General features: G+C 34.7%; 3 protein-coding genes and 1 pseudogene across 12 annotated transcripts; 1 reads left to right on the forward strand and 3 right to left on the reverse strand.

Annotated features, from left to right (window-relative positions):
• Window positions 1-119: 119 nt before the first annotated feature.
• LOC114371901 (DNL-type zinc finger protein-like) lies at window positions 120-2,385 on the reverse strand. 4 transcript variants are annotated; one of them, XM_028329215.1, is made up of 4 exons: window positions 2,175-2,385; window positions 2,013-2,101; window positions 1,294-1,554; window positions 120-513 (listed from the first exon to the last, which is right to left on the reverse strand). In XM_028329215.1, the coding sequence occupies exons 1-4, from the start codon at window positions 2,305-2,307 to the stop codon at window positions 343-345; spliced, it is 654 nt and encodes a 217-aa protein (XP_028185016.1). In that variant the 5' UTR covers window positions 2,308-2,385; the 3' UTR covers window positions 120-342. The 4 variants fall into 4 exon arrangements, with proteins under 4 accessions (XP_028185016.1, XP_028185015.1, XP_028185017.1 ...); XM_028329214.1 differs by having other exon boundaries at window positions 1,294-1,569; XM_028329216.1 differs by having other exon boundaries at window positions 1,294-1,569; window positions 2,013-2,080; window positions 2,175-2,379.
• A 2,146-nt stretch (window positions 2,386-4,531) lies between these two features.
• LOC114369855 (DDB1- and CUL4-associated factor 8-like) lies at window positions 4,532-9,040 on the reverse strand. Of its 3 annotated transcripts, XM_028327123.1 has the most exons (6): window positions 8,973-9,040; window positions 8,786-8,905; window positions 8,438-8,689; window positions 8,206-8,349; window positions 7,380-8,135; window positions 4,780-5,226 (listed from the first exon to the last, which is right to left on the reverse strand). In XM_028327123.1, the coding sequence occupies exons 1-6, from the start codon at window positions 9,009-9,011 to the stop codon at window positions 4,942-4,944; spliced, it is 1,596 nt and encodes a 531-aa protein (XP_028182924.1). In that variant the 5' UTR covers window positions 9,012-9,040; the 3' UTR covers window positions 4,780-4,941. The 3 variants fall into 3 exon arrangements, with proteins under 3 accessions (XP_028182925.1, XP_028182924.1, XP_028182923.1); XM_028327124.1 differs by lacking the exon at window positions 8,973-9,040 and having other exon boundaries at window positions 4,532-4,920; window positions 8,786-8,966; XM_028327122.1 differs by lacking the exon at window positions 8,973-9,040 and having other exon boundaries at window positions 8,786-8,966.
• Window positions 9,041-11,234: 2,194 nt separating this feature from the next.
• Window positions 11,235-14,077, forward strand: LOC114369856 (annotated as a pseudogene).
• Window positions 14,078-14,838: 761 nt separating this feature from the next.
• LOC114369675 (serine/threonine-protein kinase ATR) lies at window positions 14,839-27,903 on the reverse strand. 5 transcript variants are annotated; one of them, XM_028326917.1, is made up of 16 exons: window positions 27,630-27,903; window positions 27,416-27,563; window positions 27,230-27,342; window positions 26,795-27,105; window positions 26,581-26,705; window positions 26,222-26,366; window positions 25,507-26,085; window positions 25,355-25,430; window positions 24,417-24,729; window positions 22,229-23,485; window positions 18,408-21,828; window positions 17,726-18,295; window positions 16,298-16,921; window positions 15,809-16,003; window positions 15,313-15,521; window positions 14,839-15,213 (listed from the first exon to the last, which is right to left on the reverse strand). In XM_028326917.1, exons 1-15 carry the CDS (start codon window positions 27,799-27,801, stop codon window positions 15,354-15,356), a joined length of 8,217 nt encoding a protein of 2,738 aa, XP_028182718.1. In that variant the 5' UTR covers window positions 27,802-27,903; the 3' UTR covers window positions 14,839-15,213; window positions 15,313-15,353. The 5 variants fall into 5 exon arrangements, with proteins under 5 accessions (XP_028182718.1, XP_028182716.1, XP_028182717.1 ...); XM_028326915.1 differs by having other exon boundaries at window positions 14,839-15,238; XM_028326916.1 differs by having other exon boundaries at window positions 15,309-15,521.
• Window positions 27,904-27,959: the final 56 nt, after the last annotated feature.

Consider the following 27,959-nt stretch of genomic DNA (forward strand, 5'->3'; position numbering starts at 1 on the left):
ACATTAAAAAACAATAAAAAAAAAGTAGGTTGGAGGACAAATAATAATGGCTGAGTCTGACATGAGACAACCTAGTGAGCAATAGCATAAATTCGAAGGGGAAAAAAAAATCCTGGCAATTTCACAGAATGTAAAGCAAAGGAAATATTGATGTAATGTCTTGTACATTATGAAATTTATGATCATACAAATGAGTTCAAAGCTAAGTATAAACATGTTACTATACAAGTCTCTGACAAATTTCACTATAAAGCATGAAAACCTAAAGAATATACAAGACATCTAAACTGAACTTCCATATGATTAGGCAGAGAGTATATGCTCCATACACAGGCAATTCACTTATGCAAGGGGGAATATGTCATCATCATCGTCGTTATCATCCATATACCTGAACTTAAGATCATCCCATCCTTCTCCTTTATAATTAAAACTTGAATTTAAATAGCAATTTGTCTCCTGAAACAGGTTCAAGTGATCCACGAGCTTATGATATGCATTGCATCCACAGCACTGACAACAATGACAAAAAAATGGTCAGAGTCTAGTTTTAAAGTTGTACATTCATGTATGTTACATAATTAAGAAAAAATATTTAAAAAATATCATATGCGCACATTAATTAAGCAAATAAAATTATGTATCAAAATATTAAAATATATTTAAAAGTTATAACATTATCAAATTTTAAGTATTAAATAAACTAACAAGTCTCCTCTAATATATGGTAGTATCATATCTGGTAAGCAAAAGATAAGAGATAAAACTTCCCATTCTACGACAAACATAGAATAAATAAAAAAGCAATCTTTCAAAAACCAGAGTGCACCAATTAGTCTACATGTTCAACCATGAACAAGAATCGGCCAGTTTGATCAATCCATATAAACCATTAATTTAAAACTGGCTTTAGAACCATTTAACCACACAAACCGGTCCATTTGTCCATGAAACAGTTCAATTCAATGTCTTAACATTGAAAAATGCTTGAAGGTGGCTGCGCAGGATAACTTGTCTTTTCGAGTTTTCTGATATGTGGCATGGCAAGCCATCCCACCACTAGTCTAGCAGCACACATGTTGTCAATACATGCTTTATTTTTATATATAAAATAAAAGTTTCATTTCATTTACACACATACCAGTTCAACCACAGTTAAATTCATTAAACCAAGAATTGGTTTGGTTTTGCAGTGGACTATTAGTTTAGGATTCGGTTCCAAATTCAATCCAAAAAAATAATTGAGAAATGTGATAAGGCAGGGGTTAAGATTAACAAAAAACAAAAAGTTACCTGCACAAAAACAGTGCCATCAGTGTAAGCATGGGGATTAATAGCCCGTGTGGTTCGCTGGCCACAGATGGTACAGGTGAAAGCCACCAGCATCCTTCTCCTAGGGGATTTTGTGAAGAGAGACCAAGGGAAAGTGGAGATGTTCCCCGTCCCCGATTCGCTATCCCTACCAACTGCAGGAACAGAGGGGCCTTCCATCCCTGAACCCGTGGTCCATCCTCTGCCCGTCGCAGCACTCAGCACCAGCCCCATCGCAGCATCCTGACCCCACAATTTCTAATCACAATTAAATAACTTTCATGACCAAAAACACAACCTTTTCCCTCTATTACATCTGATGCAAGGCACCGATGCATTCGAGTTCAGATTTTGGGAAAGGAATAACACAATTGAATATTTTCATGACAACAATTTTTTTTCAACCATTTAACGACAAGTAATTGACCCTTTGAAATTTCAGCTATGTTAGAGATGGAAAATGCATCGAAGCATAAATTTGGAAAAGGAATAACACAATTGAATTATTATTATTATTATTATTATTATTATTATTATTATTGTTATTGTTGTTGTTTTCTTTTTTATCAAAAAAACCTAGAAAAACAAGAACAATTTTTTTGTATCCATTACAAGAAATGCAAATTACCCTTTTAAATTTGGGATGAGTTAGTTGCATGAATGAATTGAAGTTGAAATTTTGGGAAAGGAAAACGACGTACTTTGGAAAGAGGGGAAAGAGAGAGGCAGCGATCACTAAGAATTGGAAGCTTGTTTTTTTCTTTGGAGTCTGAATCGAAAGCATCATCACCTGAAAAAAGAAAATCAGAAAACTGAAGAAATCTGATGCAGAAAGGAAAAGGGAAAGTGAATAGAATACAGACGCTTGGAGGAGGGTAAACGAAATTGGAGAGTCTTGGGAGGATAAAGGGAAGTTCTTCTTGAAGGGAAAATGGAAAAGGGAGAAGAAGAAGATGGAAGAGTTGCAGAAGAAGATGTGGCCAACGTTTCCATCATCGATCAAACTGTGTGTTCTTCTCAGACCGAACAAACTACAATCCCATTTCCTCAGCTCTTTATTATTTTATTTTATAATACCACAAATATCGTAACAGTAACACCACAAAATATATAAAATAATAGAATATCAGATGAGGCCAGGAGGTGGAGTCACAATTCAAGAAGATTATTTATTGTGCATAGATATATATTGTGTTTTCTAAAAACTTCTTTACATAATTCAATAGGTTTTAAAAAAATCTTTTATCAGCTTTTTACAAAAGTTTTAGTCGATGAAAACTGTGTTTAAAGGAATGACCTTTAAAAAAAATCAAAATTTAACCTCTCTTTTGTGATATTTATCTCTCTAATATTTTTTAAATTTTAGTTCCTTTAATATTTTGTTTTTTTTTTCATTTTTAAAACCTATAAGCACATGTAAGTTTGTGCTCATGGGAATCAAAATTAGCAAAAAATACAAATTTATATAAATTAAAAATAAATAAAATATCAGAAAAGAATAAAAAATATATATATATTTAAGTCTTTTTAAATTACTTGTATTCTTTGTTAATAATATAAATTTAACTACAGTGTAATTTTAATCACATATTGTCATATTAATAAAAAAAATTAATTTGTAGATAAACTAGTTATAAAAATATATTATATGTTTTTTTATTAATTAATATTATAATAGTCCTTCATTAGTAAGTGTATAAAAATTAATATTTAAAAACATTCTAATAAAACGCCTCCACATACTCGATCCAGAAAATTTTTGTTGTGCATAGATATATAGAAATATATAATTATAAAAGGCAGGAATAGTTTAATTTTTACAGTCAATGTTAAAATTCTTTATATTATCAATTAATTATAAATTTTTACGTATATAATTTTAAAATTAATCATTATAAAATTTAATAAACTTATCATAAATTTTAATTATAATTGAATGAAAATCTAAAAAATATTCACATCATGAGTACATTTTAGTTAATTTTTTTCAAAATTATTTTGGAATACTATTTTATTCATGATGCAACTATAAATTAAAATATGAATAATATAATTTTTAAAAATATTAATTTTAAAAATCATAAAAATATAAGTTAGTTAATGGAAATATTTAATTAATTTTTAATAATTGGTAAATTTTTAGTTACATGGTTTAATTTTTTAATATTTGGTAAATATTTAATTATATTATTTAATTATTCTTTAAGGATTTGTAAATAAAAATTATTATATTCAATATTTAATTTAGTTAGTGGGAATATTTAATTATATTATTTATTTTTATTAATAATTAGTATATATTTAATTATATTCAATATTAATTAAATTTTTCTTCTTTTTGAGATAATTTAAATTTTTCTAACGTAGTGAATTTTGGTACATTGAAATATAGTGATTTACGTCGTCAAGGAAATTGGAATGATTTTTTTATTAGATAATTAATTAAAACCAAAATGTTAAAATAATGTAATTAAAGAATCTACAAAACAAGTATAAAACGACAAAATGAAAAGAAAAACATAATTTAATTTTATATTTTATATTTTATAAGTGGAAGGATTTTTATACAGTTAACTACAAAAGTGAACTATTTTTTTAGGTGGATGAATATTATACGGTTAACTATAAAATTTAAACAATGTATAAAAAAAATAAAATATAAAAGTCAACCATCTTAGTCTTACACGTGAATCTATAATTATCATTTTTAATTGGTGATTGAATGATAATATGAAACACTTTTATATTGTTTATGCATCCTAATCAAATAAAAATAATAATAAATACGAAATTTGTTTTTTAGAACAAGAATTCAAATTTATAAATAGAAGTTGACAAATTATTATGTTTTAATTTATATTTCCCATAACAATATACTTTAGATGATAAAGTGAGTAATCTTGATCCTTAATGAAAAAATAAATAGCCAATATTATGTACATATGCATAAAAAGTCATAAATAAATTGAAATATTAAAAGAAATCAAAGAATGACATTGCTTATTTTCTTCTTGCACATTTTAGTCACTTTATAAGGGTGAAACTAAAAAGATTATCAACGATCCCATATATTGTTTTGGTAAATATAGATTTTTTGTTTTGAGAGGATGTTGGTAAATAACTCATCACTGCCATCATCGTCTACGGATAACTCAGCACAAAAAATAAACATACGTCACACATATTAAAAAATAACTAAAAACCTGTGAGCAGAAACTAATTAAAAAAAAAGACAAGAAATAAATTTTACGACAATTGTATGTAGAATATTGTTTAGACATACTATGCAATATTCCAGTCAAGAGTTATTATTAATCCTATATTATTTACAGTTGCTAGCATTTTTCTTAGAAAGGCCAAGTTTGGACAATGTGTAACCCTCAACTAACTGAACAAGTCGTCTTGGCTGGTTGTATCACCATCGTCATCATCTTCGTTAGAACTGTCACTATTGGCATTGAATGTCAGTATCAATTGTAGAAGGTCTCGATCTGTAGATGAGTTTTCTCCATTGCTTTCTGTCCTGACCCTTCGTCTTGGAAGTGAAATCAGTTGCATTAGGTCTTCAGGATAAGCTATCCGGTACATCCAGCCCTTAGCCTTCGGTTTCTGTCGGACATAAAATTTTCATCAATTTGCATCATTACAACCACCACCAAAATTATCATCGTTGCCATTGTCATCATTTTTATCATCAACACCATTGTTGTCATCAACATCATCACAATCATAATCATCATCATAATCATTGATATAATCGCTATAATCATTATCGTCGTCGTCATCCTCCTCCTCCTCATCATCATCATCATTGTCAGATGTATCAACTTCATAATCATCATCAAACATAACATCATCGTCATCATAGCCACCACCAATTGTAAACCAATGAAGATGATCAAACACGTGAACCCTCTTCAAAGAAGTACCAGCAGAGAAATTAGTTCCTCTGCTGCTTAAGCAGATCATGTAACAAAAATATCAATCTTTCTCTGATTTATCATTTAAGAATAAAGACCAGTATCAAAGTTAAAATCATGCACTCCTACGACTTTCCTAGACCAGCATATGAAAAAAATTCTTTTAGTGGAAGTTTTTTAAATCAGTGTAAATATCTTAAGTAGATAAATGTTTAAAAATGTATATCATACTCTTCCATAAAATCACGTGTAAATAAACATTTATCATGCTTTGCATCCACAATATGCACCCAAATGAGGATCCACCCAGTTACCCTCGGGGGGCATGTTTGAGCCTTTTTTACTCATTTTCCAGACAAGACAAATCACACAGCCTTATAATGATGTGGCAGCATACAAGCTAGCCAATTTGCCATACCATCAAATGTGAAATGTTCCAAGTTCCAACCATCTAAGCCAGTAGTACTAGTTCAGAAGTTTCCTGCAGTACTGTTCACAATGGTTCTCAATAAAAACAGTTATTAATTCTGATAAGATAGTTATGTGCCATGTTGTGTGGCAGTCAGTAACCCTTGGACAGTCATATGATATAATGTAAGGCAGTTATGTGTATTTCTTATATAGGATATTTGACAGATTTCTGATTCATGGTGTGTTAAATTGGTTAAGTTTGGCTGAAGGAGGAGACTCTTTGACAGGGCTTAGGTCTGTGATAGTGTTCTGTACTACAAATTCAGGAACATACCATAATTGTTTCAATTAAATCTGCCAATTTGTGTGTTCAAACTCTAGAGTTTTACAAGGTCTTAAATGTGCTGATGCCAGGACCAGGACTAGCTCCCAGTTACCATGGTAAAAAAGGTTCAGTTCAGTCTATTTCAAACACTGCTCCACCAAGAATCCCCAAATGAACTGCCCTGACCAGAGAACTCAGAAAAACAAAAATTTTCCTTTATAGAGATTATTTCATGAGCTCCAACCACAAAACTAATTTGGAAAAAAAAAAATTATTCACAGAAGAGATATTCTAACAGACATCATATTTAATAGTTCCTACCTAGGATTTCCTATCATGCCCAGCACATTGTAACATAAATATTCTGCCCTTAACACCATAATCTTTAATAAATAGCTCTTTGTATATCCCTCTACTAGCACATATTCCTCCTCTCAGCCAAAATGATTGAATATTGCCTCGGCGATAACTGAACTAGATAGTAAGCATTGAAAAGTACAACTTTGACCTAAACGACATAAAACTTGGATAGTTAGTAGAAGGGTTAGTCAGTTAGAGGGAATTTGAGAGGAAAATAAATAGGAGGAGGGTGTAAGGGAATTGGCATTCTATCTTGGATCATTTGAGAACTGAGTTTTGCTCTTTGTGAAGAGGAAACCCTTGGAGGAGGATTATCTCTCCTATTTTCAGTTCTTTTGCAATCAATAAACATCACTTTTCTTTTCTTTTCTTTCTTCTATTTTCTAATATGGCTTCCTAACAAGGTTGCGCACAATCCAACTTGATATTAGGAATAATCCCGTTGGTCCAGGTCCAGAGCACAGCAATATGCAATTTTTCTGTGATTCAAGTGATTAACCCAGGATAGTATTCACAGTGATTCAGGACCAAAAACAGTGCAGCATGCAATCTACATCGCTGCATTTCTGAATCACATTGAATGTAAGAATCGAATCGCGATTCACACAATTCTGACTACATGATCAAAACAATAACAATAAAGTCTGATCAATGGATAACACAGAGGATCCATCATTAAATAGTAATGGGTGGATAACAGGCCAGAATTTTCGAAGAATCAAATATATGCTGTAGTAAAAATATAACATCACACTTTTTTTTGGCTCTTGACTGATCAAGATTGAGGGACAGCTAGGGGCAGATGGAGGAATAAGGGCCAGAAAAGCTTGGGATAATATCTTCACATTATGTATTTCGGTTCTTATGATAATATATTATAGTATGTTATAATAGATTTTATCTATATGAAGTTTTTATAGAAACTCCCAGTAAGATTTATAAACATAACAAGCTTCCTACACATAAAAGGCATTCATCCACAGGTAATAATATCATTATGTGCTTTTAAGTTCCAACTTGCAATAATTAACTCAAGAAGACCAAAATCATACCTGCTCAATATTTTTGGGCAAAGTAGCTTTCTCAAGGGCCTTTGGAGTCCATATCTTGATGTCATTCTCAATACCACTGCTGGCAAGAACCATTGTATGAGGATGAGACTCAATGCAGTTCACAACATGCTTATCTGCTTCCATGACACGAATAAGCTGACCACCTTTCTTTTTCCATATGAAAATCCGACCACAATCAGACCCACTCACCACATACTCACATTTAGGTCCAAAAAAGTTAACACCCTTCACTGTCTCACAATTCCTGTGTCCCTTAAAAACTTGTGGGGTGATTTTGTCATCAGCATCCATGTTAGATTGAGATGACACAGATCCATGACTAAATCCAATTTCACTTGCATCACTGTTCATAGATTTAGGGGACCCAGGATCAGGGGGATTTGGTCCCAAACCCATATCTTGGGTAAAAAGGTAAATAAGCTCATCATTGTATGACACAAGCAGCTCTCTTTGTTCAGAAAAGGCCAAGCCTGTTATTCCAACTTGCTGATCACCAATCAAGTGTGGAGGGCAAAAGAAGTCGGTTGGTTGGCCAAAATCAGTTGATCCATCCCATTTATACCTGCGAATATCATAAAGTCGAGCATACTCATCAGAGCCAGCAACCGCAAAGAGATTTGGGTTCCTTGGATCAATTGCAATTGCATTAAGATGGATGACTGGCATGTAACTCCACCTATCCTTGATTGGCTGGCATGTAAAAAGTTCTGTTGCAGCCCCAGTTCTCAAATCAAACTGTCAAAACACACAATTAGTGAGAGATGGATGACTAAGGAGGGGTAAACAAAAAAGAAAAAAGACTCACATGCTGCACTAATCCATCTTCACCACAGGTATAAAAGATATGAGGGCTACCAGGCTCAACAGCCAACTTATGAGCCCTTCCCTGATGCTTGGCCAGACACTTAGTTTCGACTCGTCCATTTTCAAGAATTTGAGCATGTCTCACCTATTATTATAATTATAATTGACAAACACCATTATCTTATCATTTTAAAAAAAAAAACAATAATCTAAGAATGAATAAGAAAAAGTACCTGTCCATCAGCAGCACAGGTGACAATGGTACGATCATGAGAGTGAGGCATGAACTTGGCCTGGAAAACATTGTTAGAATGACCAGAATGGAAGGAGAGTTTAATGCGGCCAGTTTCCCAGTCCCAGAGAATAACCCCCCAATCGTCGGAACCGGAGACTAGAGTGTCACCATCTGCATTGAAGCTCACAGTGTTGACACAACCTCTGTGTTTTTGCAGATTCCTCAGTAATTCAAGTCGAAGGACAAGATCCTAAATGATCGACCAGATAGAGAAAACAAAAAAATAAAATAATACGATTGACGAGAACGAATGAATGAAAAAAGAGGGTTAGGAGAAGCGTGGGACCTCGGAGGCGCCAAGACGGAGAGCGAAATTCCTTGGGGGCAGGTGGCCGAGTTCTCGATTGCAAAGATCGGGGAGCGCCTTGTTGTAGACGGCGGTTAATGGCCTCTTGTTCATCATGACCTGTGGATGAATTGGGTGTGTAAGCAGAGATTCAGATTGCTCAACAAACATTATTCATCATTCATACCTTGATAGGTTTTCGATGCAGCACAACAGTGAATGTCATGTGCCAGAATGGGGTCCTTTTAAATAATATTAAATTTAATATATTTATAAAAAAAAAATAGTGTTTCCTTTCTAAAATAATTATGTAAGTCGGTTATTTTTTTTCCAGCTATTAAATAGATAAAAATGAAAATAAATGTGTCTTTTTAATATTTTATATCTAAAGAAAAAGTAATCTCATGGTTTCTTAAGTAACAAAATTTAGAGATTTTGTCTATCTTCCTTTCCTTAATTTGTGTTATCTGTTAGTCATTTTTTTAAATCAAATGAAAAATAAAAATATTTGTTTTATCTAATATCATGATTTTTAACAAATCAAAGTATCACACAGATCCTACATACAAGAGAGAAGTTTTTTTGTTTCTCCAAAATGATAACCCTATTTGGTATGCATTTAACAAAAAATAACATTTTTGAGAAAAGATGTTTCATGTTAATGTTTTTTAATTAGTTTCCTATGAAAACTATTTTATGGAAGATGTGAGAATCTTATTTCATTGAATTCATTTATTTTTTTACTAAAGTAAAAATATCAGTATTCTTTTTAAAATTAATGATTCTTTGGAATAGTATATCTCTCTTATTTATTAGGAAAATTAATTAGTTTAAGGAATTAACTAACTTATTAACTAAAAAAATAAGATATTACTGTATTGATTAATTTAAGTTTATTAAGAAAACTAATTAATTTAATAATTTAGTATTAAATTTTTTTATAATCATAAATTTCTAAATTTATCCTTAAATATTTAATACATGCAGAGAGAAAATAATACTTCCTCTGTTCATTATAATTGTTACTTAAGAGGAAAAAATTTAAAAATAATTATCATGTTAGTTTTAATGTAACATTAATTATTATTATTTTATTTATATCTTTTATAATATTAATAGTGAACAATAAAAATTATAAATGAATTAATAATAATATAAGTTAATTTTATAAAACTATCATTCTTTTTTACTTATTTTTTTTTCTTTTCCTTGATATGTGCAAACTAATTTAAGACTATAATTATTTTGAAACGGACTAAATATTAGTAAAATTTTAGTTTTAAGACTAAATTCTTTTACTGCTAATCGAAAGAGACAATTTATATTGTTTTTTTCCTGTATATAAGACTTTATTCTTATATTGAGTTAAAAATTTCAACCCAATTCATGGGTGACTTTGAGTTACGATTCATCTGTCAACTTATTTATTTTAAATAAAAAAACTTTTAATCATTTGATTATCAAATATAATTAAAAAATATATTATAAAATTATAAATTAAGAAAATATTTAATAGAAGATTATAAAAAAGTGTAAAGGTTAATATAAATATCATGTGGTTCTATAAAACAAAAAAAACACACACACACAATAAAGACAAAAGTTATAAGATACTTTTTTATCCTATATATCGTTGGACGAATAATGAACATGACAAGTATAATAATATAAAATTTATTAAATTATTTAATATTAATTATTTTAATATAATTTATATAAAATTTAATATATTTATTGAGATAAAAAAAAAGAGAGAGATTAGAGAAAAAAAACCCAATGTGCATCTTCAATGTGGTTGCTTCATAAGTTGCTTAAAATTAAGCAACCTTACTTAACAAGTTTTTATCATTTGAACAAATGACTTAAATGTTTGTTACTTAATTAAGTTGCTCAATTCATTTTTACCAATTAAAGAATTATTTTTTAATTACAAAATTTAATATTGCTCAAGTTAAAAAGTATTATTAAATTGATTAAAAGATGTTTTTCTTCCCTATAAAATAATTAATGTTTATTTTCAATTCCTAAAAATTTGTTATCAATTTTTCATCCTCATAAAAATAAATTATATTATGTTTTAGTTTGGAATTAAGTTTGAACAAATCTAAATCTAAATGAAATTTCTTTTAATTTAAATTTTAAAATACAATTTGAAATGACAGATCTAAAAATATATCTTTTGGTGGCATAGTAATAAGTACTTTATGGTTCCGGGGCTTTGGTGGGTCTCTTGACAGAGATCAATGGTTTTTTTTTTTTTCTAGATGCATTGTTATTTTCTTTTTTTTCATTATAGTTATTGATACAGAAAGGAGTGAAAAAGATTATTATAGATTCAATTAAGTATTAATCTCCTTTTTTTATTTCGTCTTTTTTTACCATTGTAATAGAATAAATTAGGAAAGAGAAAAAAATGGATCATATGTGAATCCGTATGGACAATATTAAAATTAAAGAAAGATTGAATGGGCAGGTCAGAAATTGCAGCAGGCACAGAAGCTGTTCCATCAACCTACCTTCGTTTTCACCTGCTTCTACAAGGAATAGTGAATATCACGAGGATCAGATTGAAAATCCTTCCTTTGCTCATAGCCTCATACACTGATTATGTTTGGTAGCTCCTGCTTGGGATTCTTTTTTTGGTAGCTTGAGATATATGTAATGTATAGTAGTATATAAGACGTGGACACACTCCATGATGGGATCTAGTAACTATTCTCGGATTGAATATTCTCTTACGTATGGTCTTCCATCATCAAATTGAATTATGACATATCCCTCTATATAAACATCTGCATTCGAAGAGATATTCTTAATTACTTAATCTGGGCCACTCAATACTAAAAGGATTCCCTTTACACACACATCAAGGTTCGCCCTTGGTGATCATATGGTAACAGTAATAATGGAAACAGAAGAAGTGGTTGAAGATATTGTGATTGTGGGAGCTGGAATTGCTGGCCTTACAACATCCTTAGGACTTCACAGGCACCTTAATTTAATTTCCCTTCTCTCTCTCTCTCTCTCTCACATGTGATTATTAATTAAGCTAGTATTTGATATTTGATGCTGGCAGGTTGGGCATCCGAAGTTTGGTGTTAGAATCTTCAGATAGTTTGAGGGTCACTGGGTTTGCTTTGCCAATATGGGTAAATGCTTGGAAGGCATTGGATGCTGTTGGTGTTTGAGACTTCCTTCGCTAGCAACATCCCCAGCTCAATAGGTACACAGCCACGCGTTTTTATCTTCAATATTTTTTTATTTTTTTTTGGAGAAAATGCATTTCAGATTTTCCAATATTTGATGAAAATCGGTTTTAATTCCCGTGTTTTGAAAATAATGATTTTGGTCTTCCTACTATTAGAATAGGGTGCTTTTTGTCCTTGACCCTTTACTTCATTTTAATTTAATCAGGAACGAACTCTGTCACATTTTAGAAATACAAAGACCAAAAATCTAAGGACTAAAATTATGAGAAACTTAAAACACATTTTATTCCTTTTTTTTTTCTTTCTATTATTCGGTGAAATTTTATACTAGTCTTGTTAATAACAGAAGACGACAATTCAAATTATTTAGGATGTTGATGGTTAACCAACTTAGTTATTAATGAAACTAAACTAGTGGTGGAATTGGAGTGCAGGATTGTCACTACATTGGTTACAGGAACCCAAACATCAGTTATGCCTTTTACAGAAACAGGAAATCAGCAGTAAGTGCACTCTGAATAAAACTCACCCTAATCATGCAAGAATTGAATTAGTGTGTGTACATGTATCAGTTTGAGTTTAAAACTAACTTGTCAGATTATATTATTGCTATGTTGGGTGTTTTTTTGGTGTTGCTATGTTGGGTGTTTTTTTGGTGTGATGCAGAAGAGACCGTGAAATTCGTTGTGTTAAAAGAAAGTTACTGTTGGAAGCTCTTGCCAACGAGCTTCCAAGTGGCACCATCAGATACTTGTCAAAGGTTGTTGCCATTGTGGAATCTGGCTTCTACAAGATACTCCATCTGGCTGATGGGACAACCATCAAAAACAAGGTAAACAATATGTCTGACATGATGACATATATCACTGGCATGAAAAAATAAGCTAAGATCTTTCATAAATAAGAAGCCAACAGCTTCAATTATGAGTTCAAGTTAGTAAACTTTTATAGGTACATGGATGTTTGCAATTGAAAAAGATATTGATTGGGTTTGATGGAGTGAACTCCGTAGTGGCAAAGTGGCTAGGCTTCAAGAATGCCTCTTTTACAGGGAGATATTCAGTCAGGGGCTTTGCAGAGGTTCAGAACAATCACAGGTTAGAACCCAAGTTCCTTGTGATGGGAAGGCTGTTTACTGGTTTTTTGCTTGGACACCTAACAGCCAAGGTGAATTTTCATAAATAAATAGTTCTTAATTGTGGAAAATTTAATTGCAAAAAATAGCATTCATTCATTATGCCTATTATCTTATTTATAGCATTTAACAGTAGATGCTTGCCTTTGTCACATTTACTAGTCCACTTTTCTTGGCTTGCAGACAAAGAGCTAGAAGATAACCCTACCAAACTGAAAGAATATGTGTTAAATACGCTTGAGAAGATGCCAAGTGATGTTAGATACTACATTGAAAAAATCAAACTAGATGTCTTCCTATTAGCTCCATTGGGATATAGACACCCCTGGGAACTGATGTTTGGGAATATTAGTAAAGGCAATGCTTGTGTTGGTGGAGATGCTTTCCATCCCATGACTCCTGACCTTGGCCAGGGAGGGTGTTGTGCCTTAGAGGATGGAGTTGTTTTATCCGGGTGCTTAGCTGAGGCCTTCTCCAAACCAAGCACACATATCAAAGAGAATGATAAAGAAGCGAACCAATACAGAAGGATTGAGGAAAGCTTGAAGAAATATGCAAATGAGAGAAGATGGAGAAGCATTGATGTCAATGCTACAACTTATATGGTGGGTTATATTCAGTAGGCCGAGTCCAAATTGGTTACCTTTTTGAGGGACAACATGTTGGCTACATTCTTAGCAAGTCAATATTCGAAGAAGTCAGGTTATGATTGTGGAAAACTAAATAGCTCTTAGTGACACAATTGTCTTGTAAAATGATTGGAAAGGAGGGACATGGATGAGTAACTTGAACTAATGGGACTTGGTTAATGCATACTGCTTGACAAATAATGTAATTTTATATGTATTGTTCAAACTTTGGTTGCTACTTACTGTCATAGGTGGCTAAAAAAAAGTATGTTAAGCCTTATGATTGAGATCTTATTATACTGTTTTTTGCTTGTCTTTTCATCCTAAGTTCCACCGTGAAATTGATTTGTATGTGCAACAGAACCTCTGGCTGTGGGTAGGGTGCAAGTAAAATACACGGATGGGTCAGTAAGGCAAACAAAAAAGCAAAAGAAGCTTTTCGAAATCCCATTACTTCTGTTTCATTTTTTCAAAGCTGATAGTCATGTCATTATTTAATTTTGATCGAGTATTTGTGTATGGGATATGTTCAAGAACGAGGATGCATTCCAATATATATTGATTTAGGCCCTATTAATTTCACGATTCAAACGGAGTTTTTACGTTTTCTAAAACACAATTTTCTCGCAGTCAAAATTGTCCACATTCTCTATCCCATTATTTCTGTTTCATTCTTTTGAAGCTAAATCATATGTCTCCTCCTCCAAACATTACTTGGAACCATATTTTTTTTCAAGAAACCAAGTAACAGATGGTATGGCAAAACATGCTATGGAGGAAGATTCTAATTTCCATGTCTTTGATTTCGTCCCTAACTTTGTTCGAGGCTGTAAGAGCTGAAACAGCTCAAATTTGTTTACCTAGAGGCTTTTAGTTCCTCTTAGTGCAATTCACCAAAAAAAATGTCTCTTCCTCCTCCTCATCATATTATCATCATCAATTATTATTATTATTATTGCTTCGACTTCCAAAGTAGGAAGTTCTACTTTATTTCTTTAACTCAATACACATGGTAGTTTTGTTGTAGTTTTACTCAGCTTGAGCTCAAATAAGGCAAGTCAAATCTAAGAAAAAGAAAGATGATGCTAAAACTTTATGTTATGTTTGAGATATAAGAAAGACAATATCTGACTATCTTAGTAATTTTTTTTTATTGTTGCACCCGGTGTGTTTCCCAGGCTTAAAGGTTAATTCATATACAAAGGAATGCGTCCACAATCACCTTAAAGAATATACAAACAAATACCAGAACACCTGTACTTTCAACTCTAAACATGTTTCTATGGAATGGATCGCCATGAAGCAGAGTACCCATAGATTCAACTATGAAGCGTCAACCTCCCGTTCAGCCACTCCTTGCCCAACTTTATGATGAGGTCGAATCTCTGCTTCCAAAAGTTTTGCCTCTTCAAGTCCTGTACATTCTGTATGCCACTTCATACCTTCCTTCGATTGCTGGTTGAATTTCTAGATTGGTGCTCTGTATATATCCACAGAAAGAACATTAAAAAATTAAACAGAGGAAGGAAATGAAACTAATGATATCATACCTGCCTAAAATAATATGGGAGGAATTTCTCCACCCATCCAAATCTTCAAAACCAAGGCATCCACCATATGTACATTTTTCCAAGATTCTTGTGAGAGACTGCTTCAGCAATTAGTCTACGAGCTTGACCTTCTACAGCAAGAGGCAATGACGGCGCAGCTCCAACACCAACAACCACTCCTTGTAACCTTGCCTCAATATTACTAATTGCTCTCTGACAAAATCCATAAAATATAATTACAACAATTAATTTTAAAATTATCAGAAATTCATTACAACAACCAATTGCAACAATTATTTGCTTAAAGGAATAAATTATCAGAGATAGGAATCCATTATCTGAAAATAAGAAAGGCACATAAATTAGATTTAAAAAAAAAAAAAAACCTAAATTATCATCAATGAAAAAAATGAACGAAGTCTCTTTTCAGATGAAGCTAATAAAGATGGAGCCCAAACTTGTTTCACTTACAATATGAAAACAAGAACTGAATACCAAACCTGTGCATGTGGATTCTGCACTTCTACGCCACTGGATTTGTGAGATTTTGTCCACTCCACAAGAGGATCGTGGATGAAAGTTTCAAGCACACTCATGAGAGTCTCCCTGTGTGTCCTCAGTACCGAAAGTGTAATTTCACAAACCCTCAAGAAGATACCCTCATATCCAGTGATACCTAAGCCATCAATCATGTTCTGTAGGTTTTGTTGCAGGATCAATCCATAACATAGATACCAGCATTCATACATATGAGAAACAAAAATAATTAGCAACGGTAAATGTTTTAACTTTTGATGTGTTCCAAAGCATAATCTTCACTAACTTAGTAATGAATTTTTTTCCCAAAAATTTAATTGTACGATCTGCAATAGCCTGGAGAAGTAAGGCATATGTTAATCGTTGCCAATGATATCTGTGTTCATTGGAGGAAAAATAAAATAGTATGCGCTGGATTTACAAAATATTTTCCAATGATGTGCTTCTCTTACCTGAGTTAGCCTAAAAGGAACAAGCTCAGGTTTCTCTAACTGCAAGCCTTTGTCAAATAAGCAACTGAAATCAACGTGAACACAATCACCACTGGTAGAATCAAAAAGAATATTTTCACCATGCCGGTCACCCAGCCCCACAATATGCCCAACCATGGACCAAACTGCAGTTGTGTGAGCATAAGCAACACGGGCCCTGAACCATGCAGCAGGCTCTGAAAATGTTGTCAGGAACCATTTGTGGAAAACAGGAGGAAACATTGGAAGGATTTTGTTCTTTAGCATCTCATCCTCTGGCCTTTTACCTTGACATTGATCATAAATTTGTTTAATTAGAGGATTAGTTTTCTGCCTATCAAATTTTCCACATGTAATATATATGTCTTGAAGAATTTGTCGAAGTCCACGAGTGTGGGGCACCCACTCTACCATGCCACAGTCCTCTGTCAGAGGAATCACAGCAAATGTTCGAATATAGAGCTTCCTTCGTCGACTCTCAGGATATTTGGATAGCAACCGGTTGATCATTGCAGTGAACTCCATCATGCGAGCATCTTTGCGGAGGTCATCCTTCGGTTTGCAAAGAAATGGGTGCTCAAGACCATCACTGCCTAATAGAATGATCTGAAATCAAAGGCATTTATCAAAAAGATGGTGCATACAATACAACAGACAATAGTGGCATTTATTTAATTGGTGGGTTTATTGGCAAGCAAGTTCTTTAGATTAGACCTATCCAGTATCTTAAACAAATATTTTGTTTAATGTATAAAAAGGATTACTCTATTAAGTATTAAGTAAAAAATTATCTAGGGGTAGGAAATCAGCACTGTTAATCTTTGCAATGAGCTTGTAAATACAAGGCCACATTCATTTTATAGTCTTGTTTGGCATCATGATCAATTATTGGAATGCAACCACTATCATCTTTATCCAAAATTGGGCAATTACTATAATCATGCATCATCCTAATCCATCCATGTAGTACTTATCCTCAGGCCCCAGCCACTTTCCCCTAGTTAGAGACCAACTAATGCTGGTAGCAGGCCACAACCTCACACTACTGCCCAATTGGCCCCTTCAAGTTGTCCACTACCACAATAATTGTTCCTATTGGAATGAATTTTCCTCTAATATGATATATCCATTCTTCCATGAAATTTGAAAAACTTAAGGATAAATGCATGCATTAGCAGATTATCCCATCCAACCATTAAATTACTATTAATTGATGCTATTTAAATAAAGTAACACAATAAGCAGTACCAATACCACAGTTTGGTCTTAAATGAGTTATGATGCCCGCTCAATTGAAATTATGTGGAAACCAAAAACAGTGCTATACCACACACTGCATCAAATAAGTGAACTGCCCTTATTCAAGAATCAGACAAAAAATTAAGGAAAGGTAGAAAATTGTTAACATACTTTCTTAGGCCGCTGAAGAGACGAAAGAATCTCTGCCTCGTCAGCAATGCCTGATATAGTAGGAAGGTCTGTGGAGGAAAAGATATTAGACATACGTGAATCACCCAGATTCCCATCATATGTTGGAAGATTAACAGTAAGAGATTGTTGAATTGGCATTATAATTCCCAGGGGCATCATCCTCTTTAGAGAACTAAATTCAGTTGAGAGATTAATTGTCTTTGCTCTTGACTGGCCAGCATGGAAGCATAACTTGATCAGATGATCAATCAGGGTAGTAAATTGAACAAACAAACTGTTCTCCTTACTTCCTGGGCTGAAACCTTTACGAGCAGCTTGTATGATTTCTGCTGCTGCTTCCCGCCTTGAAGGAACCGTGGATTTTGAAACTGCAGCCATAATCCATAGGCCCTGTTGTGGATACTGACGGAGAACAGAGGTAATGATAAGTTTGACGAGTCGAACAATTTCTTCATTCTGGTGGCAAATTCTTGAAACCAATTGAGGTAGCACTGTCAACCAATGGTATGGCGGTAATTCTTTCAAACAGCCTCTTACAATACTCATTACCTACAAAGGTAAAAGACAAAAAACCAAATAGTACAAAACTACAAATGCAAAAGAAGAATTTCCATGTATTGAACACAAAGAAAACATGAGAGAAGAAAATTTCTCTACCCACCTTCGCATGTACATCCTTTAAATCCTTGTTTGATGAACCACTGCTTTGATACATGCTTCCAAAATCAAACCACAGGGTTAATAACCTTGGAAGTGCCTGAAATAAATTCTTGTGTCCCCTGTGAAGTCCTTTAGCATAGAATAACAGCACTTCAGGAACATCAGACCACCAAGGCTTCTCACCATTCAAGTTTGATGAACCAACAGCAATAGTTGCTGAAGGAACCCTTCTAGGACCAAGTTTAGAATTTTCCTCCTGGCGTTTCCTGGCATCACCAAGCAGTTCCTCCTGGCGTTTCCTGGCATCACCAAGCACTTCATCACAATACTTAGCAATATAAAAGAACCCTTTCTCCCATTTGGGTTGCAGTTCCCTCACCCTAGTATAAAGACTTATTACATCTTCCTTTTGTTTCTGCCCAGTGTAATGCGTCCACCTTGAGTACAGAAGAAGGGTCTTTGCAATATCTCTATTCTCATTCATGGCCTGACTTTCACAAACAATAGGCTGTGGATTAAGTGGTAAAAGGGAAAGGCTAGTAATAGATGATATTGTTTTAGAGCCTAAAACCTCAACAGGCATGTTCAAGAGAGATTGTTGCAACACAGCAATGGCACCATCAGACCGCCGGGTGCTCCAGAGAAGTTTTGCCTTTTCCATGTGGACATTTGGTGCTCCAGAGGACTGAGCTTCTAAAATTGCTCTATTGGCTGTTTCATAATGACCAGCCAGGCGACATAGTTTTGAATATTGAAGCCAGCAATTGCCAACTTGAGCACCAAGACTACTTACACCAAAAACCAGTCTTCTGAAAGCCAAGAGTGGCTCCCTAGCCCAGAGTGACGACTGCGTAAACCTTAGTCGATTGTCCCAGTTGTCCACTAATTTAGAGAAAGCTTGATGATCTAAGTCAAACGATTTCTCTAAGAAAGAGTCATCACCCAAAAGAGAATGGAAGTCCTCCAATTCCCGTAGAAAGTGAAGTTTTACAACAAATGGGTAGGCTCGCATGTAAGAATCCATTCCTGCAGCAGCTAGGGGAGCAATTAGTGACTGCTTCGATAAAGCAATTTTCTCTGCTACTGAGAAGTGGTCCCTCTTCATCATTGCCTGGAGAATCTTTGCAACATTCAAATCAAATGAAGCATTACTTTCAGAGCTACAACAAACTAAACCATCTTCTTCAGCTCCACCAAGGTACTCATCCATCAAATCCCACCTGCCAAGCCTCCAGGCTGCCTGCACACCTTGCATGCACCAGGCTTTCTTGTACTGAGGGATCCTAGAAATTAAACCATCAACATGAGTGACCATGGCCTGAAGGTGGCACATGTTTAGTAAACAGTTAAGGACATCAGAATGTCTCTGAACTGAGGTAGGCTCCATCTGCAAAGCTTGTTCACAGGAAGTTAAAACATCAGCCCAATTCCCGGCCTTTTTGTTCATTAATAGATGATCTTGTAACCTCAAAAATTTACTTAAACATGACAAGCCAGATAGTCCATCTGGCTCATCCAAACAGCTATATATTTCCATGAGATGTGAAACATCTTGGTCCTCAAATATGCCACTCCTCTCGGCAGCAGGGTTGAAAGCACCCGACTTTTCCCTCACATAGGACTCAAAGTACATCAAGGACCTTGCAAAAGCCTGACACCTAAAGGATGCCCTAGCAAGAGTCACCTTGGGAATTGCACACAGAAGCTCTGAGACATATTTACACTGAACAAGTAGTTGCTCCTGATCTGTCAAGGAATTTGAACTTAGACCCTTTGACTTTTGTTGCCTAGAAACCATTGGTTGAGAACTGGAAAGAGCAAGATCTTGTTCAACATCATCCACCCATTGTCCTAGGTTATCAAGAAGAGTAAACACGGCTTGAATACAAACTTCACTTTGACCACCACTGAATCCATGAACTGAAGCACCACTGTTCTCTGATGCAGCTGCATCGAGAACAGACAGGATTTCTTCTGTTATTCCTTGACGTGCCTCCTGAGTACCATGACAAACAGCATTGAGAACCAAGTATGGAAGCAAATATATGGCTGTTTGCATATCATGGCGCACAATACCTCGACAAGCATTAAAGATGCTTGCACGAGATCCAGTAGCATGTGCAGTCAGTTTTCTTATCCAAAAGAAAATCCATCTTCTAAAAGACATAGAAGTGCGGTAAATAGGGCCAGCAGATGTTGAATCAGCTACTTTAGGAAGCTGAAACCTAGATGTTAAGCATGGGGCTATAATCTCTTTCACATAATTAGAGAACCGATCCCACAATTTCTGCCCCCTATTATTCATCCCTTTACTACCATTAGTACTCTTGATCTTAGATGAAACAGCTTTGTGATTATCTTCATCCTTTTGTGCCTGTGATGTAGTAGTTGAAGCATTTTCATCCAGTGATGCCTCACAACCAGCAAATTTTAGCAACTCCTGTATAGCCAATGCAGCAGAGTCTTGAATAACAGTATCAGGTGCAGATCTAAAAGCCCGAGCTAGATGTTTGTGGATCAGCTCAAATATGAGATCATCATCAGAGCATTGAATTTTGAAACGTTGACATGAAAAACCTTTCACTTTTGCAGGGTCAACAGCACCAAGGGCTCCAAGACAATCAGCACAGACTAGCTTCAACCGCTGCCCAACTGTGGTCCTTGATTCTTCTGCACATCCTCTTAATAATGATGTGATCAAAGAACTCAAGACATCCAAGTCTGAACCTGCTTCAGCAGTGATAAGAGCAGTAACATCCTTCCATCTTGAGTTCAGAAGCTTACGAAGCTCACACACTACCATGTACCTCACATTTAAGTTCTCATGATTTAAACCATCAACTACATCTCGCAATTGATCCTTCAAAGTCATTGTCCCACGAGCATCCTCAATTGCTTTGTTCACTTCTATCAAAGCAGGTATGCAGGGCAACGGGGGGAACTCACATATATGCTGCTTTAGGATAACCCTGTTCTTAAGAACAAGTTCTTCTAAAATTGTTACCACTTTATCCAAATGTATTGAGGGATTTTCTTTGTCTCTCTCCAGGAAGGGAAGAAGGGAAGCAAAAACTTGAGAAATAATATGCTTAATGCTAGATGGTGATACTTTAGCCAATTGCTTTATGAAAAAATGCAAGACAGACAGACCCTCCTTTTGCAGTGGTTCTTTATCTATAGAGTACATAAGAAGAACCATCAATTTTGGCACATAGGTATTAAGATGTGAACCCATCATTCTAATCAGCATCTCAATACGGTCAAGTGCTTGTCTCCGAAGCATGAAATCGTCGGCATGGAGCATTTTTCTGTCTATACTGTTAAGAAGGCCAACAAAATGATTCCTCAAAAACCCTGGGAGATCTTCGGCACCAGTGAGAACTTTAGCAATGCCTTTAATCATTTGAGGTACTCTTGCTAACCTGTCAATAAACAGAAAAATAATGAGTCAAGGACAAGCAAAACTTATGTACATTAATTACCATTTTTTAATTTCTATATAACAATATAACTCTGCACTAAAGAATGAGCCCCTGTTTGGTTTATGATGGAAGGCTATACAAGTACCATGAAAGAAAGAAATGTGAGATTCAATATATTTGCTAATCAATTGCCAGTAAACAAATCAAATTCTGCTAATCAATGATGAGTGAATAAATAAAAACAAATTACGTATATAATCATTAATATAGCTAAATCTGAGGTGACAGCAACATAGTTTCCAAGACAAACACGTGAATTCCAAAAATTAATATCCAGGTGTGAAAGTTTTCCACTCAGGAACCAAATTAAAATCAAGTTCCAGAAATCTACACAAATTACCTTCTATTTATCTCTTCTGAATCACCACAATCTGTAAAGCATACAAGTTCATCTAGAAGAGCAGGTAAAGCAGCCGCAAATATTTCCTGCTTGTCAGAACCAGTCTGTGCATGGTAAAACTGCACGGCAGAAATTAACTGTTGGTCATCAGTTTGATGAAGAGCAAAAGCAAGAACTTTTGGTAGCCAGTTAACTATCAGAGGCACCATATCAGTGTTCAAACACTTGGCCAACTCATATAAAGTGTCAACTGCTTGACTATTATAATGCTGAGACACCACAAGCTTTGGGAGAACAAAAGGAATCATTTTCTTGACAAGTTCTTTGGTCTCAACACCAAAAACAGCTTCTGCAAACTCCCTCACTAAGACTGGGCGGCTGGCAAGTCTCTCAGAGAGATAATCATACAATTCATTACAAATATGAACATCTTTTGAAAGAATTAACTCAAGACCACCTTTAAGATGGAAATAGCAAGATTTGTGTATTAACCTGGATGCATTCATTCTCACAGTCACATGTGTGCTATCAAGTTGATCAACCAACAGTATAAGAGAACATAAGAACAGTTTGCTATCTATACTGACAGCGACCATTATTTCAGCTGTACATTCCATTAAAGTCTCCAATATATGTGGACCATCAGCTACTGTCATGGCATGTTTAATTGTATCCAGGAATTTTTGTTCCTTGCTTTTGTCAGCATTTCCAGAAAAAATTGAACTCAAAATAAGATCGTCCACAAAGAATCTAATCTGACTGCAAAATACTTCTCTCAATTCCTTGCTCCTGCTAGTAAGAAGAAACTCCACACATTTTATCCACTCAAACCTTGTTTTGAGAAGAATATCAGAGGCTCCATGTGCAAGGATCCGATGAATAACTCTCACACAGGAAATTTGGACATCTTCTGATGACTCATCAAATAGAAGTTCAAAAAATAAAGATTGCAGTTGAATGAAAGTACAGTCCAAGCTAAAATCTGCATCTGCTCCATGCATACCAGATCGATGAATGATTGGAGCTTGCTGCTCATTGAGATTGCAAATAAAATTGCTATTGCATTTTGAACAGCAGAAACCTTGCAGTAAACAATCTACTGTCCAACACATTCTTCCATTTTTTACATTTACAAATAATTTGCATTCGTTTATATGTGAATCAGATACAGATCTTCTACATCCATAAAGACAAGATAATAGACCAAGAGATAAGGGAAGAAATTTCTTAACCTTCTCATTATCTTTCTTTAAGTACCTGCATGTTGGATAGGGAAAAGCAAAAAAACAGATTACCAGAGGATTTGTTTCTCCATCATTTTATTCAAGAGATACAACTTTCAATGATGCACTTCCATGTAATAGCCAAATTTAACAAACAAAAAAACAATGGGGAAAATAAAAAACTTGCTTAAGAACAAGGGACAACTATAATAAATTCAGAAGAAAAATCAACACTACAATTCCCAAGCTTTAGATGTCCATTCCTGGGCATTTGGGGTACAGGGGGGATATTGTTGAGATCCTACATCAACTATAGATATGACTAAAGTAGAGCTTATAAAAGGTTTGGACAATCCACATGTTGCATTTGGAAAAATGCAATGCTGGGTAAATTTTTGGTTGAGGGTGGCTCAATATAAGATTTATGATAGGCTATGACGCCATCTCAATTTTGGGTTAGGCATAACTCAACTTCAAAAACTAGCTCATGAGGTGTGATTTTCTAAGCCTTTATAAGCTATACTTTGGTCATATTTATAATCGATGTGGGATCTCAACGAAAAACAAAACAAACTATTGAAGAGGTGAAACATAAAAGGGACAACTCACTAGAAGGAATGCAGTCTTACCATTTGAACATTCATGGATCATAAATCTAATCCGAGTGGACTAATGATTGAAAAGAAAGTTCCGAGTGTCTGTGTGTGATAAATTTAGAAACATCTCAAGTACGTTGCATTCAAAACACAAACCATCCTAGGAAATAGAAGCAAGAGTTCAAAGGAAAAAAAAATGTTTAAGCAAGAATATATTCATTCAATCAGCTCCTGCAATTCAGATTTTGAAACTAATATATGAGTAACTTCATGTTAATCATACGCCTATATTCAAACTAACTGAATGACAAGTCTGACCGACGTGTTATTGATATTATGTATGAGATAATATCCACACAGTTTACTTACTCCATTATTTCAAAGACAGGAGATGATACATCAAGACCAGACCACAAAACCATCACTGGAATAGAAATGGCAGCTTCAGTTCTGACTTCTTCAGCTTCATCATGAAGACCCAGATCTAAAACTTCACGAACAACTTTGCTGTTCAAGCTTGGGCCTAGCTTCGATACTACTTGAAGAGAAAGGCATTTTGTTTTCCATGGACAATTATTATCAATACCAACAAGCATATGAGTCCATGGAAGTTTAAGCACAAGTATAAGGTCTACATGGTAATTCTCATCATCTAACGGGTTGTGTTCTTTGAGAGAGGCATCTGATTGAGATCAGGCACAAGTGATACAAATCAGGAGCATGAAATAGTAGATACCACAAACTTAAAGTATAAGTAAACTAAATTAAAGGATATGGCAAAAAAAATTCCCATATTTGGTTGCTTGTCATTATCACTTAATATACAGAAGGACATTAGAGAGTTTTACCAGAAACCTAGAATCCCTAACAACAAGATATAAAAAGAAAATGATAATAATGTTTGCAAAGAGCCATGATTTGCAACCGAAGACTTATCTATATAATATATTTAATAAGGTTCTCATTATTTACATACACAATGGAAGAACACCATATGCAATAAATAATTTGAAACAAGATACTCTACTTTCAAATCCTTATGATTTTCTGTTCAAGACATGAGTAGCATTAAGTGAGTGAGGCTAAAAAGGACTGCTAGTTCATCAAAAAGGTAGTTCTTCCAAAATACAAAGAATCCAATTCAGACTATTAAGACAATTGTCAGAATGCAAACAGTCCTTGTAATTTGTGATCAAACAAATAAGCACAGTAAGTGTAATCAACTAGAAAGAAATATAACATTTTTATTCTAAGGAAAAAGAAAAAGTTAACTGACAGTATCGATATAGGAAAGGTCCAAAGCTTACTTTGCACAAGCAACACACTGTGAATTCCTTCTAGGTATGTGGAAATATCTATGGTAATTGAGTTTCCTTGTTTTGCCTATAACAGCAGCAAGTTAATTTATTGAAAAAGAAACAAATTATACCACAGGAATTTGAAACCATGACCTACCTACCTGATCAGCTATCCAGGGAAGCCATGCAAGCATCTGCTCAAAGATTCTGAGAGACAGATCTGTCTCTGGATAAATAGAAAAGGCAATGCATAGCATGCTAAGTGCAGATAAAGCAATATCTGGCCTCAAAGAACCAGGTCTGATAGTAGGAGCATTTAATGATTCAACAAATGAAAGAAGAGATTTATTCATATGGCTAGCATAACCTTCTACTCTTTGGTAAGTAACAATGTAACTACTTTTACATTCCACCTCAAGACTGGCATCTGCAACAACAATTTCTTCATTCAATTTTTGTCTCTTGATACTTAAATTATCTATATCCTGAATGGGCCTTTTTTGGCAAATCCTCATGCTTTCAGTTGACTTATCTCCAGATGCTAAAATGGTTAAATCCTTAATGTTTCCTCGAATTCCCCCTACAAGATGTGGGCCAAGTGTAGACAGAGCTACCTGGAAGCACTCTATCAGAGGCAAACATGGTTCCGAATGGTAAAGTGCAGATATGAGATATTCTGGCTTCCAGATATGAGGGGGACAAACTTGAGCAATCCTAGCATAGGCACTGCATAACGCAACCTGAAAAGGAATACTATTAGATCCTCTTGAACCATTTGCTGCCTCAAATTTATCAAATTCCAGAATGGGAAGGGAATCAGTGAATAGCTTCCCAGTTAACTAAGCTGTTCTAAGGAAATTAAGTATCAATATTAACCTTAAGTTGCTGGCTTTTGGTTCTCCACATTGATTGAAGGAATACACTGACTAAATCAGCAGCTGTTAATTTGACAACATCTTCAGGACAGCTAGAGTAAAGTGTATTCAGGCAAATACCCAACGATGAATCATAAGCCATGTTTCTGCAGGTGTGTCATCCTAATGTTTGTTAATAAACAATCTTGTAGACTTAAAGAAGTTTTGCATAAGGTCATCTAAATTTAAATATAATCCATCAGAATGTAAGAATCTAATTGAATTTGGAAACAGATTTCTACAAGAATAGCCATAGTTTACTATTAAAGCCCAATTATATGAATGATTCATTTCAGGAAGAAAAAAAAAGCATAATCAAACCTGAAAACAGGAAGCCCCTCCTTGTCCAAATTCAAGATAGTAGCTATTGACAGGATTAAATTCTGATAAGGAATGACTTCATAGTTTGTGACCGTCCCAATGATATGTACAAAGTCAAAGCATGCCTTCCATAAAGATACAAAATAATCAGACAATAATTAAAGTAAAAATCAAGCGAAAAACTCAATTCCAAATTTCACAAACGAATACACACCACATGCAGGTCAGCATCCCCGTAGCATAAAAGAGAACACACAGCAGAAATAAAGGATGCGTGGATCAATCCCTCAACATAGAGTGTTCCTTCAGTTAGACATTTACTGGCAAGCTTCAAAATCCAAGTTGCAAAGGGTTGCCATCTGGTTCGGGCGGTGAGGTCAATCAATAAACCACATCCATCGACCAGCCTGTTGGTGGATGGAAGGTCTTCAACTCCAGAGAAGGAGTCGCAAAAACACTTGAGCGTCACCCTGGACCTGGAGGATCCATTAACATTAACACTGAGTGAAGCCACGTATGGAATATCTGCGAATGCGAAAGCAAAACATATCAACATCAACCCATGTATCATAGAGAAGAAAATAGCAATAATTAAGTTTGAAGTATTGGAACAAAGACATTGAGTGCATAATTGAAATTTTTAGGGTACCTTGAATGAGCGACATGGAATCGACAAAAAACTGGCGGTAAGCATCTCGTGCTCCGGAGCGAAGCAAGGAGAGAAGAGAACCGGTAGCTTCGAAGAAGACACCGTGGCGAGATCTGAAATAAGGGAGAAGGAATGAGAAGAGAGGAGAGAATGAGAAGAGAAAAAGGAAGTGGTTAGAAGAGAGACCGGAAGAGAGGTTCGGCGAAGAAGGGAAGAATTCGAGCGAGGATGGGTAGAATAGAGGAGGTAGCCTTGCCATGGTAGAAGACTCCGGGGAAGTTTCTGGCGGTGTGAGAGATAAGCTTGACTACAGCAATGACTTCTCTCTCATTGCCTGAAATGATATAAGTATAAGAGAAAGAGAAAGAGAAGAAAGAAAGAAACATTATTGAGAGAATACCGGAGGAAGAGGAAGAAGGGAGGACGTAGGCGTGGAGAAGATTGGGGAGAACGGTGCGGAACCTGACTTCCAAAGCGTCGTCGTCTGAGGTATTGTTGGGACTGGGAGTGGAAGAGGATGCTGCTGCTATGCGGAGTTCGTGAACTAGACTCGACAGGTTTGCCTTTCCCATCACATTTCATTCCCTTTTCCTTCCCTCCTAAAACCTTCTTTTAACTCGCCCCAACCCTACTCTGTTCCTCTTTTTTTAATCCATTTCAGTTCTGGGTGCCTTAAGAAAAGAAACTACAAACTTCACTAAAAATAATTACTTTAACATTTCTTCATAAA

The sequence above is a fragment of the Glycine soja genome, chromosome 10, assembly GCF_004193775.1.
Source record: "Glycine soja cultivar W05 chromosome 10, ASM419377v2, whole genome shotgun sequence".
NCBI lineage: Eukaryota > Viridiplantae > Streptophyta > Magnoliopsida > Fabales > Fabaceae > Glycine > Glycine soja.